Source organism: Temnothorax curvispinosus, unplaced genomic scaffold, assembly GCF_003070985.1.
Source record: "Temnothorax curvispinosus isolate PA1 unplaced genomic scaffold, ASM307098v1 QBEX01008825.1, whole genome shotgun sequence".
In the NCBI taxonomy this organism is placed as follows: Eukaryota; Metazoa; Arthropoda; class Insecta; order Hymenoptera; family Formicidae; genus Temnothorax; species Temnothorax curvispinosus.
Window position 1 is genome coordinate 141,756 of NW_020218605.1, and position 18,668 is coordinate 160,423.

Here is an 18,668-nt window from a genome sequence, read left to right on the forward strand (position 1 = left end):
ACGGTATGAACGCGGCTTAGCGCAAGTTCTCTCCCATTGAAGGGCGCGTTCGCCGGTGTCAGTAGCGTAGTAAGGGCTCTTGTTGTACGACCATCTCGCATCGCACGCGGTATCGCTCCTTTTGGATTCGGCGCCGGGCGCCCGTCGCACACGTCTCGGCTCGGCACTTACCTACGACATTGAGACAGAACGGCCGGGAACGGCCGAGCGCAACTCCAGCGTGCAGCGTGCGTTTCACGGGTAGGGTGAGTGGCTAGGATTTATGCTTTAATAAAACGTTGCATAAGCGCTTCAAGGCGACGCGAGTGCAGCGGAGGGCAGGATTATTCGCTACCGGGTCCAATTTGCGGCCCGATAGCGGCCGTAATTCTCCTGCTCCATGCGTCTACGTTGTTGACATTTGATGTAAAAAGCGCTATATGGTAACACAAGTGGTCATTTGGTTCGACCACTGTGATTATGCCGGTGCGCCCTACCGAAAACTGGGTCGCCGCGCCGCTTCGACCGCGACTTTTCTGAAAGCGCGGAGATGAGTCGATACAGGATGTGACTCGAGTGCTGGAAGAGATGAAGTGATGCACGAGAGGAATGTATTGATAATGCGAAAAGTGTAATGTGGTGACGCTTGTTAAGCCATGTTCACACGTTCTCGCAGCTGCAAATAATTTAGGATCGTTCACATTAACTAAATAACGAAAAGATGACAAAAATCACGTTACAAATCGTACTGGCTGGTATTCCAGTAAGAAAAAGGATAATAAAAAGAATTGAAAGTAAAAAAAGAGGAGAGAGAGATCTATAAATTAAAACTTTTTAATTGCAATAAGAAAGTTAATAATTTATACGTCGACTAAACCAAATTAAGATTTATTCGATTGAATTAAATTTGTTAACAGCAATATGAACAGAGAAGCAGGTTTTATTATTAATTAATTATTACATTTTGTCCTTATTGCTCTATGTTTTTACTTGATGATTTGAAAAATGTGCTGGGGGGCTCTTGAAACGTGTAATACGTTCTTGCGCAATTACGGCTTGCATTCGAATGATTAGCGGCGACGTATATATGTACGAATGACACAACACCGATTAATGCGCAATGACGCTTATCTATCAATTCCACTATGAGATTGCAACAAACGATTTAGCGTTATTCCGACTTTCGCGGACCGTCCCTTTATTTTATTTGTTGTGAGATATGATCGCTTATCAGATTTGTTTGCAGTTGAAATTTCGATCATGAGGTCGTTTTGATATCGATAGAATATTATAGACGTCTTAATCTAAAGTTTTCTTATATCATACAATAAATCGTCCTAATCTGTAACGCTTTTTAAATTGCATGCGAGTAATCATTATCATTATCATTTGCAGTAGGTAATCTAAAAATCAAAGCCGATATCTCGTCACTGATAACCGAACGTTCGCGAAAAAGTTTTCAAAATTTTACACTTGCATTTCTGTTGCTCGCAAATCAAAGAGGATTGTTATGAAGAAGAATATTAAAATTTGATCCCCGTTTTATTCCAATACATGGAAGGCACATTTGACATAATATGCCAAAACAAAAGGATCTGTTATCAAAACTTATCTGTAGGAGATTTATTAATTTTTTAATGCATATAGAAATAAATTCGAGAAAATATAATTGATAGATTTGTATTTCTCTGTACACAAAACTAGATATTTCTGAATGGAAAAATTTCAAAGTTTTAGATAAAGTTTTAAATAAAGTTTGGCGACGAAACAAAATTTCAAGGTTTTAGATAAAAGTTTGTTGACGAAAAAGAATATAAAAAAGAAACGAAATACAAGAATTATGACTTCAAATCGACTCAAAAATTGTATGAATAGTAAAAGATTGCAACATTAATATCGTTCGTTCTTTGCTAGATTTACTTTGAAGAATATCTGCATCGACAATAAATACTGACCTTTATCTTTTGCTCTATAATTATTATATGTGTGTGTATTATTTATTATGCTCATTCTGCTCGTGGAAAAATTTTACGTAACATCTCGATGACAAGGAGCGAAAATTGCTGCGTGTATATTAAAAATGCTCGACCGCAGCGCACTATTTTCATGCACAGAGAGCTAGAGAGAGAGAGAGTGAGAGAGCTCGCGCACTGAAACTATAAATATATCCTCATTTTGTCGGACTTCTTGTTACATTACGAAAGGAAGCATGGCTTATGTGCGAAACATATAATCGCGCAGAACGGCCAGCATTCGACGTAAGATCCATTTGTATAAAACTTGCAGTATATCTTGTCTTAGAATGTTACTCTAGCACTTTGAGACACTCTGTATATGCTTTTTATCGCGCGTATCAACCGAGCGAAAGTTTTCCAATTTATAAATAACAGTAAATACATCGAAAACATATATTAAAAAGAAAGGAAATTAAGATTTTCCAATTTACAAAAAGTCGATTTTGTAAAATTATAACTTATCTCTTCCGCTTCACGAATTATATTTCTGATTAGACATTTGTGCTGGAGATATCTCTTAATTGGACACGATGGCGAATGAGAGAATGGACCTGGACAAACCCTTGTGGGATCAAAACACCTTCGTGGGACGGTGGAAATACTTCGCGTGGATGACCGACTTCCGCACCTGCGTCAAATCAGAATCGGAGCTGTTAGCTGCTAAGAAGTTGTGCGAGCAGTACAGGTGATAGGAAATATACGTCACGCAATTTTGTGAAATTTCTTTTTTATTTTATAGTAGATTCGAGACGAGTATTGGTCAGTTCGAAAACTTTTAGCACTGTCAATAATATCGAATATTTCTGTCGGTTATATATATTTAATATATATTTATCAATTCTTGAATCAGTTGGAAATGTCAATACATTTGTGTTCAACCTAAGTTTCCTTTGAATTAAAATTTGTTATTGGGAATAATAATGCGGCCAATGGGACGTTGTATGCATTCGACTTTGTATTCTCGAATCGCTTGAAAATCTTCGCCTCTTGTACATTATAGAATTGGCAAAGAGCCAGCCGATACTACCAGAGAGCAAATCATCTATGCGAGGAAGCTGTACGAATCCGCCTTTCATCCCGACACCGGCGATCTGCAGAATGTCTTCGGCAGAATGTCCTTCCAGGTGCCGGGAGGAATGGCCATTACCGGCGCTATGCTTCAATTTTACAGGTATTCTGCAGAACTCAATTTTTCATTGGAAATTCGATCTCTTTTTCGTGCCACGGTCATTGGAGATTCTTTCGTTTGATCATATCGACATTTTGAAGAAACCAGAAACGTTTCGGCAACCAAGTAAAAAAAATATTGATTTTATTTATTTAAATTTTAATAAAATTTTATTAATTATTTTAATAAAATTTTAATAAAATATGGATGTTTTTGTTAATCGAGCTCCTATGATTTCATTCTTCGTTTCAAGAACTTATCGCGTGATCTATATAGAATTATTGCTTCTTTTCTAACACACTATGTACTAACTATGTTGATTCGATCTAGGACGACTCAAGCGGTAGTTTTTTGGCAATGGGTCAACCAGTCTTTCAACGCGCTCGTCAATTACACCAACAGGAATGCTAACAGTCCTGTAACGACCAATCAGCTAGGTGTAGCTTACGTTAGTGCTACTGTCGCGGCGATGATAACTGCGATAGGATGCAAATCGTATTGGGAGAAACGCGCGAGCCCTTTAATGGCTGTAAGTTTTGCAAGAGCAATTTAGAAACCACGCAGAGTGTCCCAGAAGTTACATCAATAACTAACGAACCTTCTATTTTGACGAAATTGAAGTAGTTTATTTTAATTTGTAAGAAGATTGATTATATTAGAGCTTTTATTTTTGGAGCACCCTATATATAATTTAAAATAAATTATCCGAGACTCGTCTCAAATTGTTGGAAGCCTAGATTACTGAATACAAGAGATAAAAAACTTATTTCAGAGGTACGTTCCGTTCGCCGCAGTGGCGGCCGCTAATTGCGCTAATATCCCTCTAATGAGACAGAATGAAATTGTAAACGGCGTGGATCTCGTTGACGAGGACGGCAGGAAACTTACAAAATCGAAGGTATACATTATCTATAGCTGGCGAATAAATTTGCTCAATTTTACACGCACATAAAGATTAATTTATATATCTTATCGAATTAAATTTGCAAGATGAGATAATATTAAAATTTTGGAGTACGGTGTCGTTGTAAATCTTATTAAATTTCACGCTAAACATATTGGAATTTTTTTGGTAACCGTTGTTAAATGTTTTCAGCTCGCGGCTGTGAAAGGCATCAGTCAAGTCGTCATTTCGAGAATCGTCATGTGCGCACCCGGCATGCGTATGTATTGAAAAATTGATTAAACATCTCAATTTAAATTACTTATTAAAATTTTCTACGAATTTATTTGCAGCATTACATCTAGTTAATTAAAACGCTAATTAATTTCCGCAGTTATCCTACCGCCCATAATGGAAAGATTGGAGAAATACGCGTGGATGCAGAGAATCAAACCACTGCACGCGCCGATACAAATTATGATGTGTGGAATTTCGTGAGTATCACACCCTTTTTTATTTTATTTTTGCCTGTCTTATCATTGCCGTTAAATTGTTACATTAATTATTGTGTGAATTTTGTGTCAAACAGGCTGACGTTTATGGTGCCGACGGCGTGTGCGCTATTTCCACAAATGTGGTAAATAATGCTTTCTATATTCTACATTTGAAAACTCTCCTTTCTATATTTTATTTTTAATTTATTATGCGATGCGTTTTGTAGCTCCTTCAAAACGACTACCTTGCAGCGCTGGGAGCCGGAAAACTACGAGTTACTACAAAAGAATTGCGAAGGCAAACTGCCGACGTATTTATATTTTAACAAGGGGTTATAATGTTATGAGAAAAGTTCTAGTTCTATGAAATTAAAAACGTAAATAAGTGTTATTATTCCATCCTTTATAAAAATATCGTTGTTTCAAGTGACACCGTGATGGTAAACTCTTCTGCTGGATCAGAAACAAACTCGAAATTAATATTAATATAACTTATTAAGTTAGAGTCAATTATTATAATAGGAATTTTTTTAATTTGTTGTTAAAAATTTACGCACAGCTCTTTCTTATGATTTGAGGTAATGTCGTATATTAATAATATTTTAATTAACGTTTAGTCAATTTTAAATTAGGATTTAGACACAAGACGTAATATCCGCAGGGTGACAAAATAAAATTACGTCGGCACATGCTAAAGTATCTTACAATAAGAGAGAAGTGTCTTTAGCCACAATGCAATAGAAACAATAGATTAGTAAAGGATGAAACGTTGACAATATAAATTGGTGTTTTACTGACGCATAATTACAAATTGTAGCAATAATTTTATTTATATAAATAAGTGCTTCATTGTTCCTGTGTCAGGCGTTTTAACATTAATTTATAAGTTTCGCATGTTTTAAATGCAATATTTACTTAAGCACTGTAATTACTTAATGTTATTAATATTATTGAATTTTGTGATGCCTGTCAAAGGTAAAAATGCTGCCACATATAATTACAATAAGAAACTCTTTGCTACATATATAATTAATGATAGATATAGTAACATCACGATTGCATCAATAAATTTTGTTCGATAACTGAATATTATCATTTTCTATGTAGCTTTAATAATTCCTATATAATTTCATATTTCAGGAATTCAAAAACTTCACAGATCGAATGGAAAGTCTAATAATACGTTTTATATTTGTACAATACGAAACAGAATATAAATTTATTTTTATTTATACTGACTACAATCCCTTGTTATAATAAACTTTATCCGGATGTTTGCGCTGACCCATTTTCTCTCGAAATATTTCGTACTCCTCCGGACATATTTTTAACATTTCCGGTGTCATCGAGCTTAATAGAAAAAACATGTTGCTGTCTTTATTTAATACATTCCTTATTTAAAAAAGAATTAATTCTTTTATTCAAAAGTATTCAGAATTAATTTAAACTCTTACTTTCTCTGCGGAAAAATGGCGAGCGCCGAAGGGATCATGACCAGCAAGCTAAGGAGAAAAAGGGACATTTGTTAATTATACTTGCGCCAGAGATTCTTCTTATCAACACTTGCGTCATTTGTGCGGGATTGCGCAATATCAATTTACGTAAACACGCTATGAGAATTACCAGAGCGTGCATAAGCCAATTTCGACGGGAAATGTGACCCACGGACGAACTTGGTAGAAGCAATACGATCGCATGCGTTGCGTGATGATCGGGATCATCAGCATTCCGGGCGCGGCCATTATTATCCTTGTGAAGATGCACTCGGAGATACCCTTGACGGCGGCCACCTGCGACTTCATGATGCACACCTCGTCACCGTTCTTGACGAATATGGGTATACCCCGTTCGATCTCCCGTTGCCGCATGATGGGGAGATTTACCATGTTGCCGGCAGCCACCGCGCAAAACGGAGCGAATCTCTGCGATGAAGAAGACAATGTCTTAAACATCGATCTTGCGTTCCTCTTTGCGTTACAATTAATTTTCCGATATTTAAAAAGAAAAAGGAATCCAAATACTTAAAAAATGACAATTATAAGTAAAATAATCGAAAGTCTTGAGATCGCGAATTATATTAGATTTACAGTTTTATAGAATTTTATTAGTTGTCATTTTCTTGAGATTAGAGGAAAATTGAGACATTGTTTGATGACGTCTCTTAAACGTTCGTATGAATAAAACAGGAAATTCGGGAAAGAACGAGGAATTAGATTTAGAGTGAATTAACTGCAAAGAGAGTGCCTCTGGTGGAGAACAGCTTCCTGAATCCCAAAGCGGCCGCGCAACTCGCCGCGGTGGCGAGCACGAACGCCTGCCGGATAACGTCGGTGTCCTGCGGCTCGTCGCTCATCGCGTTTCGATTAGTGTAATTGACAAATGCGTTGAGGCCTTGATTAACCAGCTGGCAGGCTATCACGCCGAAGGCGGATCTGAAGAAAATATCGTGCACGATAGAAATAGAATCGTACGGGAATCGATTGATCGCGGGGGAATTCGTGCGCGTGGGACGGTTATTTATTATTTGTCTAGAAAGTTAACTTGTAGAAGGTCAACATGGCAGCGGTGAGGGCGACGGAACCAGGCAACTGGAAGGACATTCTCCCTATCACGTGCATGAGCTCGCCGTTGTCGGGATGGAAGGCGCTATCCTTGAGCTTCTTCGCGTAGATTATGTCCTTTCTTTGCAAGCCCTCCGGCTCCTTCCCGGCTCTGAATAACAGTCGAACGATAAATAATAATAAACAACGTTTTAAACATAAATTATTTTTAATAAATTATTATAACTATATAATTTAATATAATTATATTATATAAATTATTATATATAATATGTGACATATTATATTATTATATATAATTATATAATAATTATGTATTATTTTTTTAATAATCCTTACAATAAACTTGATTTCTTTAAAAATTGAAACGCTAACAAATTGATTTGAAAAGAGATTTGTGAAAAAATTAATTTAGGGAAAGGAGAGAGAGAGAGAAAAAAAGCTTTACCATTACAACTTACTTGTAGTCCTCGCAGAGCTTTTTTGCTTCCCACAATTTGTCCTCCGGCACGAGTATCGTGCGGCAGTCGGTGATGAAGGCGTAATGCATCCATCTTCCGAGATACGTGTCCTGGTTCCAAAGTGGTTTATCAACGTCGATCCTATCTTCGGATTCATCACCTCCAAGTTTGCCACTCTTCCCCTTCATCGCCAGTCGCCCAACTAATCGCGTATCTCTCGTTATTTTCGAATTTACGATTAAAAATACTAGTATGAGCAAAAATATACGTACGCAGAAATGACAGCTACGATATGATGCAGAAGAGACTGTGCTAAATAAATTTTCGAAACAGCTATGCTGACAGTTTAGACGGATTGAAGATAAAAGGCGCGTGATAATTCCGATATGATTTCCAGCATTCTTTGTTCTCATAGCATTTATTTAGTATGTTTATAAATGGCACTCTGTCACAACGGTATTTCACTGTACATCGTGAACTTATAATCAAAACCCTCGATATAAGACATAAAGATAGATCATGCGTTTTCAATATCACGTATAGGCAGGAAAGGAGCAAGGCTGCTGGTTTCGTTCTTTTACTACTCGTTGCTCTGACAACCGCTTGTACATATTTTCAAGACATATGGCAATATGTCAGATGTAAAAAAAGTATTATCCCAAAAATTAATTATGAAAATAATTGTTTATCATGTTTTTGGTAATAGTTTATTAATGAGTGACCACGATTAAAGGCCATAGATTAATTATGAAAACAATTTCATTGTGTCCTTTAATGTTTTTGATAACGTTTATTAATAAGTGACTATTTAGTAATTCATTAATAGGTGACGAAAGGCCTTCGGCTGATGATAGAAAAATTATTAATCGAGATAAACGTGAACATTTATTTTCACATCGACACCCATGTTTCACAGTTTATATTAAATTACATATCCACTAATTCGCAACGATTTGGCAATTCTGAATTTTTCTTACAGAGTAGAGAGCTCCGCGGAAAGCATTTGGTGCACTGTATACAATACATTCGAATTTCATGTCCGCGGGGGTCTCGTAAGCGTCGTCTAACAATGGCAGCAAGAGTATGCAGTAAGACGTAAGCAGTAAGCTATTGACCAATCACAGTCGATTATTCTCCTCAAATTCGATTGTAATTGGTCAATTCTTACGACTCACGATTTTACGACCGCATTGTAGACTTAGCATTAAGTGTCACATGAATGTAAATATTATAAATACAAACGCGGGCGGATTGCCGGCCTAAGAAACGTTGATGCAAGGCAGGTCGTATCTGTTCTCTAGGACTCTCGAGGGAGTTCGCTCGAGTTCGCGAGTTGGGATGGTAAACCGGACGTACGGTGTTAATTGTTATTGCTAAAGGCGTAAACAACACCGTTTTTTTTCCATTAACGAGTCCTCTTTCGTTTAACTTAATACAATAAACATATGGGAATAGATATGACAAATAGGACTGAAGATGCTCAAGAGGATCCGGGAGCACTAGAAACGATTGGTAAGTGAATTTTAATCTGCTAATTTTATACACGCAAGTTTAAACAATCGGTGAGTAAATTTAAATATTTTTATAGTGAAAGTTGCAGTGTGGATTAGCTGAATTTAGTAAATTTGTAATAAATAAATAGAAAAATTATGTAAATTATATAAAAGTGCATGTTAAATACGAATATAATATTTAAAAAGAGCAAAATAAAGATTGGTTAAATCGAATAAAAATGATTTATTTTAAAAGCAACGTTTGTATTTCTGTAAAGTTTATTTTATTTACATGTCAACGCTATATAATTTCTCTTGTAAAATCAATATCAGATTTTTTTTCTACATATAGAAAAGCGAGAGAGGCAGTTATACTGTGCCGCGCATTCAAATTCCACGTCCTTTATTTTGCAGACAAAGGAAAGATGAATTTAATCATAAACGTGGACAAATATGTGTTACAGAAAGTATAGAATAATTGCACGACCGTTTCAAATCTTCGCGAAAATGTTTACCGACGAGATGTTCGTCAATCTTCGAGAAATATTGACACGAAGCAAATCGTGTCTTCTATGACTTACTGAAGTACGAATCCGCAGGTTGTCGATAAATTACACGCTCAGTCTATTGTTAACGTCGTCAGCGTAAGCTTTAACTTGAAAGATTAAACTGACAATAAAATGATCGCGAGAATTGTGAAATATTTTTTGATATTATATCTATTTAACCTGTTGATGTCATTAATTAAGACACATTTAGAAGGATCAATAACTGTCGGCGAGTTTCTTGAAATGCTCATATCTTCTTATTTAGCGGTACTGGTATGGTCGAGAGTATGGGATCATCAACAATAAAAATAATGATGCAAGAGAATCATAATATAATGGAATAATGTGACTATAATTGCTAATTGAAGGAACATTTGCAAAAGAATTTCTAAATATTCGGTGAGTGAAACTGGAATTGATACTTTTATGCAAGAAAAAAAAATTTTACGCGTATACGTATGTTGTCTGTGTTTGACAAACTAATTATTTCCGAAGAGTAGATAAGATATTTTAAATTGTGAATATTAAAATAATGGTTAATTAATTCAAAGAAATTTAGATATGATTCATCTTGATTCTCAACAATTAAAATACTTCATTTCTACATTGTTTTTTTAATTATACGTCTTTTTACAATAGTTCAAAAACATTAATATTTGTCTATAGGGTGATTCCAAAAGACGATTGCTATATGCTGTGTATTCAAATTTCGCATCCGGTACCTCAGAGATGACGCGAACATAACACACAAATCAAAATAGTTATACAAATAGTTATACAATCAAGATAGTTATACAAATTATAGGACAAATATATTTTCAAAAATGTTCTAAAATAATAATGTCCAGCTTTTGGCAAGATTGTCTTTATATAGTTTTAAAGAAACATCTCTCTCAGATAGAGTGCATCTCAAAAGCATTCAACGTCATTGATTGCTATTATTAATTATATTAACCATCATTATTGAAAGCCTCTCAATAATTTGAAATAATGAATACTACGATAACAAAATGCTATGACAGTGCTTGTATTTTATCTTTTTGATTATACTATTAGTTCTTTTATGATAATTGCTTTGACAAAATGTATCTCTGAAATTATAATTAAGTTTTCGGGGAAATAGGTTTTAATGAAGCAAAGATAACGTGAAAACAATTCTGAAAAAATCTCAGAAAAATTTTTAAATGATCGGTGAGTGAATCTTAAAATTGATATATTTTCCTATACGAGAAAAAATTTCAAACGTGTTTTGATTGTATCTAAAAGAAACTTATTACAGAAAGGGGTAGAAGATTGAAGACGAGACTTGTATAAAGTCTGAAAGACTTGTACTCAAAATAATGATTAGTTAATTGGAATAAGCAAAATTTATTTTAATAGCGATATCTTGTCTCGACATGTTCATCATTTGTACACTAATTACAGTTTCGATTACATCAATTCGCTTTTTTTTTTTGGAAATCGGCAGATTCTCTATCAAACTTTAAATGCAGCAAACAATTGCTGCATCCAGTCAGAATTTCGCGTTCACTATGCTAAGGTAATAACGTAAACATGAACGTGCATGATCATACGCCAAATGATTTGAAACTTTTATCCGCAAGTTGCTCGCCAATTTATAAGAAATATTGACGTGAAACAAATTTGTTTTCTAGTTCTCTTCGAAGTTAGTATACAATGGAATAATCGATTGTGGTGATAAATCGTGTGCATTATAATGTTAACATATAATATGAGACGTATATAGTTCCTTCAGTTTTTTATGGACATAGGAATTTATTATGGACAATTTATTATGAACATAAAATGTAGGACGTTACTACGATGCGTAATTATTCAATTACGCTTTAGATATGGTATTCTTTGCTATATAATGTGGAATTTTTGGTTTCAACTTATGCAATTTTCATTCACAAACAAGCGTAACAGCAGAATTGCAAAGATGAAGTCTCTGAGAGAATCTCTGACCGGTGAGTTAAATCTTCTATTATTTTTATGCATTATCTCGGCGAGTTATTTCATTTATTAATTTGTTTACCGACTTCATCAAACCGTTATAATTCTGCTGATCAAATTTCGAAATCAAAGAAATTATGTGGAGCTCTGAAAATTTTTTGAAGATATGCCATTTTTATTCTCGCACGTGAATTTCGTGTTCGATGTCCTGAAATAATAGAAATCCGGGATAAAATTTTATGTATATAAAATATATTCATATATGTTTTCTTTCCGTTGTACAATATCTGTATATATAATATATACTTCGTATATATAAAAGTATATATAAAGTTCGTACATAAAAAAATAATTAGAAAAATAACTTTGCATTGTTCTTTTTACAAAAAGTAAAATTGGAGTAATATTATACAATATTCTATACATGTTATCTATAATTGTAGAAAACATATATAGACATATTTTATGTATGAACGACTTTTCCCCGCGAATAGAAGTAATAGAAGTGATAGAAGTAATAGAAATGTAAACATAAATGTGGAAACAGGTATACACGACCAAATTCCGTCGCGAGACAATAAAATATTTTGAGAAATATTGACACGAAATAGATCGTATTTGTCCTCCAAGCTCTCTCCAAAAGTCGGTGATCGCGATAATCAGTCGTGCACTTAGTGAGTATACTGTTAATTGTGCACTAACATCATTAATTCAAGTTTTTCGATAACTTGAAGCAATCGGTACATGACTATATAATCACGAAATGGACATATATTTTACAGATACATATACAGATTTTTCTTATTTTTACACTTATATACGTTGTCGTACTTCTACATTTATTTGATTACTTATTTATTTGTAAGAACGTGGTCTGTATAATTTACATTGAAGATCAGATTTTAGAATAAGACAAAACTAACCATATGTGAAAAGGACTAGAATATTTCTAAGTGGCCGTAAGTAGAACTTGAATTAATATTTTCATACTCAGAACGAACTTTCGAACATTCGTTGAATATAATATCTATATAGTAATATTTTTATTAACGTCATGTGTTACAGTGTTAACATTTGTTTGAATTATTTGATGATTTGAAGCAATAGCCAAACGACTGATAACAAAATGGATGAAAATGACGAAGTAGAAACTTTAGATATCGTTACTTTTCTCTTTCGTACTCAATACTTTAACGCATCATTGGTTTTGGTATGCCTTTGCCAATTGATTTGACTGATCACATCAAGCTTAAGTTACCTAAATTCATATTCAAATGAAATAATATAACCGGAAATATTCGAATGGAGTTAAACAATTTTCAAGCAATTGGTAAGTTTCTCTTGAATTTATATCCTCATGCATGAAATGAAATTCGGAGCTCGGAGCGTTCATTGACTGCGCCGAATAATGTTCGTAACGAAAGAACAGAGATGAAAAGGGATTAAAGGAATGAAATAGATTTGGATTGTTTGAGAACACGAAAAGACAGTTAATCGGAAGAAACGCGCACGATTATCTCGGCAACGGCATTCGTCTCTGCACTGTTTACTTTATTTGTTTAATTCAGGGCAGATCTTTCTTCCCGAAAATCAGCACCCCCAAAATTCATTTGAATAAAATCGCTGGAAACGGCAGCCGCTACCCGGCTTCCCATACGCACGAGTTTAAATCTCGTGTTCTAAAGAGTGATGAAAACGTAAATATAAACTCATGGACGGAAACGCGATCGCTTCGAAATGTCGCGCATGACTTTTATCGAGACACTTCCCAATCTCGCGAAAACATTGGCGTGAGACAGTACGCGTAAAATCCTCGGGATCCCTCGAAATTCATACGATCAAGTCGCCGAACATAATAAATTGCGCGTACAGTGCGTGCTGTGTTAATGGCTGCATTCCGATATTCACTGTCAGTACTGCAAATCTATATTTTACGTCACGTATACTGTAGATTTTCAGTACTGAAAGTTGCTGACAGTGAATATCGGAATGCAGCCAATATAGTGTTTAACAATCCGCTAATTTAAAACAGCAAGCAACGCCACATGATAGCGAAATGGAACTTTTCGGCGAAATGAATGTGATTCTCGTTTTAGTAACTGTCATAACTGTTCTCTTGCTGCTTTTCTGCTATCAGTTAATGTGAGAGTACGCGAAAGATGTTGAAAGGAAACACCTCTGTTCTCCTGTTTTAATCCGAACTACTTTCAAGGACGACATGACATAACTGGAGAATATTCGGACAAATTTTCGAGCAGTTAAATGTAAGTAAATGTCGAACCGATATTTTTCTACGTGAAATGGAGTGTATATTAAATTGCATCCGGCAATTTCATGGCGGAAAAGAGAAATTAAGATAAAGACGAGATAAATTCGAATTGCTCGCTGACTCATAAATGGCAGCTAGTCGACAGAAATGTGATTCTTTATATCGGCGACCTTCATCTCTATTGCACGATTCACTATATTTATACAGTAATTATATATCAATTCGTTACAATTTTGCCTTCTAACTCGGTTAGAAAATCTCTGCTCTCAGGATTCATTTGGATAGAGTTGCTCGAAACAGCAGTTCGCACGCGTGAGAATTCATATTTTGCGTTCAATTTCTCGAAAAGAAAACGAAACTGTAGATAAACACAAACATGGAACACGCGATCTTGAAATGTCACGAAGCGGCGGGGTGTTCGACAAACTATTCGTTTATCGGAATTCTTCGAGGATCGCACGATCCAGTCGCCGATTAGGATAATAAATCCCGAGTATGGTGTCTATTAATAGTGTAAAATGTTGGACCTAGAAACATTAGTCATAGAGATATCCGCTGTTACTTTTATAATTGTACTTATATTTATGTTGTGGTTTCTCTGCTGCTTGATTAATATTTTGAGGAAAGACTGTTGCGAGGTTTACTGGGATTCAGGATTAACATAACTGTAGCTTGCCGAGGAGGAAAATTCGCAATCGTAAGTGAATCTTAAATTGATATCAATATGCACGAAATGAAATTCGGAACATCACCTTGCGTCTTGTGACTTTGCGGCGAGAGGGGTGAAATTAAGATAAATTAAAGATGAGATAAATTCGAATTGTGCTTGTGGATACGGAAAATGGTGGTAAATTAGCCGAGAGAAATATGACCATTCATTTTGGCAACGTTCGCCTCGCTGCATAGATGATTTTATTTATACACCAATTCGCTACAATTCTTCCCTCGAAATTAGTAGAATCCGTTATATAAAGTGGCTTCGAAAGAGTAAGTCGCTATCCTCAGACGAATTCGAAGTTTAGTTTCGCGTTCGGTTTTCCTTCATCAAAAAAGTAAATTCTTCATTTTCAACACATTAAATATTGGAGGTTCAAATTTTACATAAAATTAAGTTTCTATTAAACTAAGGCTCATCTAAAATTACTTAAAAAACTGGAGCTCCTTTACTTATTTACAGCCTAATTAATCGGGAAATGTTTTCTATTAAATACCTAATACCTAAATCTAAGTTTTTGAGGAGAAGCAAGTCAATTTCAAACTCGTCGAAGAATACATTATAACGATTCTTATATTTTCCGAATCACCTTTTTGTTTACCTCGTCCCGTTTCCCTTATTGCTCAGAGGGGTAACGGCAGTATGCGAAACATATTGAGATGTATATGAAATCTGTCGATTTATCCGTTAGATGTACTTCGAGATTTTGATAGAACATTGTCGTACCTGTGTATGTTCGGTCAATTGCGAAAAAAAGAAGACCGAAGGTCAAGATGACGACGCGGACTCGAAACAGCACATTGAAAAAGTTATACAAAATCAGAGCTAATAATGGCTTCCTAACTAAGTCGGTACTCGACGGACAGTGTCTAAGAGGTAGTAGCAACAATGCTTTCTTAACGTGGTCAACAAGGTTCCTTAGCTTTTTCTTCTCCTTCTTCTCCTCACCTAATCAGTTCTTCCGTCCGCCACGCCTCTTCATCGAGGACGTACACTGAGGGCAGTACCACTTCCCCTTGGGCGGCGCGGTGATGCCCACACATGGATAATGGAACCATTCAAAGGGGCACTAAAAGCAATCGTTATACATCTATCCGCTTGTAATTTATTTGGAAGATGCCGACGAGTCTTACGTCTGAATTGTCACAAGCAACCATGTCGCCGTACGACACTTGATTGCATATGCAATAGCGCGGCTCGTTCGGATCGTACGTCCAATCTGGATTGTCCGGGTCCACTACTTGCGTAGTTGTGGTAACCACCGGTGGTGACACGGGTTGTTGCACCGTAGCTGCGATCACGCTCGAACTCGGCACGGTGGCTGTTACTTTTCTAAAATTCGTAACAGCAATGTGTTACTTAAACAATTACCGTACAGGAAATTAATTCTTCCACAAAATTAAATAAAAAATTGTATAGCACCCCTAATTTAACAGAGATTTTAAATCTAATATCTATGACTATCTAACTGCTAAGACTGTCTAGTCTTTTAATTAAAAACATTTATTTTAGAAACATCTAATTCAGTATAATTGATCTATTATCTAAATTATTATTGATACTTCCATAAAGAGAATTAATAAGACAAATTTAGTTGATATTTGCTTCTTCTTTTTACACATCTCATGTACTTTTTATGCTTTTTCGTGGTCTCCTGTATGGCGGCGATGGCGGTTTGCGCCGCACCGGCGAGTTCCCTGCTGAATTCCGCGGCGTGTACGCCGCCGGTGTTAATGGCCTCATAGCTCGCCTTTAGACTGGCGGATCGTCTGCCCTGTTGCATTGATTGCGTGGCAGCGATCGCCTGCGACGCGGCCGCTGCAATAGCATTACCGCCGGCACCGATATGGCCGAGATTATAGCATACCGATCCCACAGAATTGGCAATCGCTGCCGGCGCCGGTGCGACACTACTCGTCGCGATAATAGGCGTGGAATTCGCTGACGCTGGTCGTGACTCCGGTAGACTCGTCGTCGCTGGCAACTTCTCAATTGCCAGCCTCTTCTCGACCGACGTAGAAGATGCATTGGAGTCCCGTCGCTTCTCCGACCGAGCTAAAATTAATTTAAAATTTGGAAATTACATCTGAAAATTGTTACACATTACGATTTTATCCCGTTTAGAATGAATTTATAATTAGTGCTCAGTGAATTTTACAGATTATCCTGAAGTAACCTGATAATGTTGAGATTTATGTGAGTTTAACGTAATAATACATCTTTCGTCTAACGTGAATTGAAAATTCGCATTATTAGGGACATTACACTTACAATGGCTGTGATTGTCCCGCGTTCTGCTTGGAGTAAAACTGTAACGATTTTCTTTTTGGCTACTATTCGTAGGTGGCTGGTCCAGCTCCAGTGATCTCTTCTCCAGGATCTCGGTGATGCCCTTATTGTCCGCCTCTAATTCCATCTTGAACTTGTGCAGCTCCTGATCGAGCCTCCTCAGGTACCTGTCCACCAAGTCGTACATCTGATTGGCTAAGTGGACCTTCTCATCGGCATCCTCCAGAGTCTTATAGTACTCTTTCCTGATAGCCTCGTATTCCGCCTCCTTTTCACTGAGCTTCATCTTCTTGGCGTTGGAAAAGAACGTCTTCACTTTCTTTTCCAGGCTATCCATGGAATCTGCGGACAGATTTGACATTAGTTTTACATGAATTATTCTTGTTATCGCTTTTATTAGGTTTAACTATTCGTATCGAACGACACACACTTTGTACACCAAGATCCATCTCCCTCATCTCGGTAAACCGGTCCCTTAACTCCTGTGGAAGATGCTCGATCACTGAAACGGTAAGACAGACATCAGCAAAGTGAGATCATTACCAACTTCTAAACTTCAACATACAACTATTCCTGAATTAGTTTCTTACGTAATACTCTTCCGCATTGTTTATATTTTATTCCCGACAATCTCTGTGATTAATATTAATGCAACGAGTCTTTCGATTGCCACACAATTTTATATCAAACTGTCTATTTCATCTACTTTATTCGCAAACAAATATTAAATCTATAGCATAAAAATCAGTACTCCTTAGGATTGTAATATTTCATTATTACTATTCATCCTCATATTCGTGTTGACAAAAAAAAATACATCATTACTAAGTACATCGGAGTTGTACTACTCTAGAGGAAGGATTTTTAATGAATTTTTAATTAGTTCTGGAAAGGCATGAAAACAATGAAATTTAACGTCGAGCCCGCAGATTTGAATGATAATTTATTAATCTTTTTCGGCAACGCGCGTCTCGCCGTGCCGATCAGACACCGCGCCTAACCTCTCGACGCGAGGTCGAGGGCACGACCTCGCCGTCGCATTTTACGACGGAATCGCGGGCGGGTCGCGATCGGCGCGCAAAAGGAGGCGCGGATCGCGGACCGTAAATAAAAATGGCTGCGTTCGCCGCGGGCCCGCGCGGGCGAGACGGGCCTTTTTAGGTTAGCCGCGCGACCACGGAACGGAGGTTAGGATCTCGCGGGCGAGCCGTGCGCGCCGCATTTCGTACGCACTTTCGACGTAATCCTCGAGGTAGAGCATCTTCCCGCGCCGCCGATCGTCCGCGATTGGTATACTTGACTAGGATCCGCCGCACGTCGCCGGATAGCCGCAGAACAACGCGGTATTTTACGGGGAAACTCGTCGGCCGACCGAGAGCGTGTCCGCGCGCGTCCGACCCCTCCGCATTCGCATTTTCGGAGCCCACGCTCTCGACGCGCTCTCGGCGCCCTCGTGCCCGTCGGCCGGGGCGCTCGGCCGGGATTTCTTGGAGGTGGGCGACCGTCGCTACGACGAGGTTTGTCGTACGACAACGCGGATCGGGCGAAGCGGCTTTGGTTTGGGATTATTTGGAGCATCGTCGTACTCGTGTGTACTTCGCCATATTGCGCGAAGGGCGCCAGGGACGCAGTGCTGCGATTTCGAGCCCCGGCACGCACGAGAATTTCCCCCTCCACTACACACACAAATGACGCTCGGTCTATCGGTGTGTCGGCAGCGCTCGGCCGTTCCGAGCGAGAGGGAGAATATCACTCCCTCCTTGTCGCTCTCACACAGCTCGCGCGATCGACGAATGTTTTTACGCTGGAAATGCTTTCTCGGTATCTCGGAAAAAAA

At 37.2% G+C, this 18,668-nt stretch overlaps 3 protein-coding genes across 7 annotated transcripts; 1 reads left to right on the forward strand and 2 right to left on the reverse strand.

Annotated features, from left to right (window-relative positions):
• Positions 1-121: 121 nt before the first annotated feature.
• Positions 122-5,626, forward strand: LOC112458346 (sideroflexin-2). 3 transcript variants are annotated; one of them, XM_025021935.1, is made up of 9 exons: positions 122-245; positions 2,490-2,679; positions 2,995-3,165; positions 3,493-3,691; positions 3,935-4,060; positions 4,259-4,325; positions 4,440-4,539; positions 4,635-4,682; positions 4,767-5,626. In XM_025021935.1, exons 2-9 carry the CDS (start codon positions 2,525-2,527, stop codon positions 4,876-4,878), a joined length of 978 nt encoding a protein of 325 aa, XP_024877703.1. In that variant the 5' UTR covers positions 122-245; positions 2,490-2,524; the 3' UTR covers positions 4,879-5,626. The 3 variants fall into 3 exon arrangements, with proteins under 3 accessions (XP_024877703.1, XP_024877704.1, XP_024877705.1); XM_025021936.1 differs by having other exon boundaries at positions 122-240; XM_025021937.1 differs by lacking the exon at positions 122-245 and adding an exon at positions 1,288-2,237.
• Positions 5,627-5,716: 90 nt separating this feature from the next.
• On the reverse strand, positions 5,717-7,749 carry LOC112458345 (sideroflexin-1-like). Its single transcript, XM_025021934.1, has 6 exons — positions 7,562-7,749; positions 7,081-7,251; positions 6,770-6,971; positions 6,163-6,461; positions 5,994-6,041; positions 5,717-5,889 (listed from the first exon to the last, which is right to left on the reverse strand). Exons 1-6 carry the CDS (start codon positions 7,747-7,749, stop codon positions 5,778-5,780), a joined length of 1,020 nt encoding a protein of 339 aa, XP_024877702.1. The 3' UTR covers positions 5,717-5,777.
• A 6,952-nt stretch (positions 7,750-14,701) lies between these two features.
• On the reverse strand, positions 14,702-18,400 carry LOC112458343 (inhibitor of growth protein 3-like). 3 transcript variants are annotated; one of them, XM_025021932.1, is made up of 7 exons: positions 18,065-18,400; positions 17,262-17,333; positions 16,814-17,173; positions 16,174-16,597; positions 15,676-15,874; positions 15,491-15,611; positions 14,702-14,866 (listed from the first exon to the last, which is right to left on the reverse strand). In XM_025021932.1, the coding sequence occupies exons 1-6, from the start codon at positions 18,090-18,092 to the stop codon at positions 15,495-15,497; spliced, it is 1,200 nt and encodes a 399-aa protein (XP_024877700.1). In that variant the 5' UTR covers positions 18,093-18,400; the 3' UTR covers positions 14,702-14,866; positions 15,491-15,494. The 3 variants fall into 3 exon arrangements, with proteins under 3 accessions (XP_024877700.1, XP_024877699.1, XP_024877701.1); XM_025021931.1 differs by having other exon boundaries at positions 14,702-15,611; XM_025021933.1 differs by lacking the exon at positions 18,065-18,400 and adding an exon at positions 17,422-18,056 and having other exon boundaries at positions 14,702-15,611.
• Between the last annotated feature and the right edge of the window lie 268 nt (positions 18,401-18,668).

Excerpts from the sequence above, each read along its gene's own strand:
- LOC112458346 (XM_025021935.1), top strand. The coding sequence starts at position 2,525 with ATGGCGAATGAGAGAATGGACCTGGACAAACCCTTGTGGGATCAAAAC. Across the intron at positions 4,061-4,258 it reads GGAAACTTACAAAATCGAAG|CTCGCGGCTGTGAAAGGCAT; the intron begins GTATACATTATC and ends AAATGTTTTCAG. Across the intron at positions 4,540-4,634 it reads ATTATGATGTGTGGAATTTC|GCTGACGTTTATGGTGCCGA; the intron begins GTGAGTATCACA and ends TGTGTCAAACAG.
- LOC112458345 (XM_025021934.1), bottom strand. The coding sequence starts at position 7,749 with ATGAAGGGGAAGAGTGGCAAACTTGGAGGTGATGAATCCGAAGATAGG. Across the intron at positions 7,252-7,561 it reads AAGCTCTGCGAGGACTACAA|AGCCGGGAAGGAGCCGGAGG; the intron begins GTAAGTTGTAAT and ends ACTGTTATTCAG. Across the intron at positions 6,462-6,769 it reads CCAGAGGCACTCTCTTTGCA|AGATTCGCTCCGTTTTGCGC; the intron begins GTTAATTCACTC and ends TCTTCATCGCAG.
- LOC112458343 (XM_025021932.1), bottom strand. The coding sequence starts at position 18,092 with ATGCTCTACCTCGAGGATTACGTCGAAA. Across the intron at positions 15,875-16,173 it reads ACCACGAAAAAGCATAAAAA|AAAAGTAACAGCCACCGTGC; the intron begins GTACATGAGATG and ends TACGAATTTTAG. Across the intron at positions 15,612-15,675 it reads TTGCTTGTGACAATTCAGAC|TGCCCCTTTGAATGGTTCCA; the intron begins GTAAGACTCGTC and ends GATTGCTTTTAG.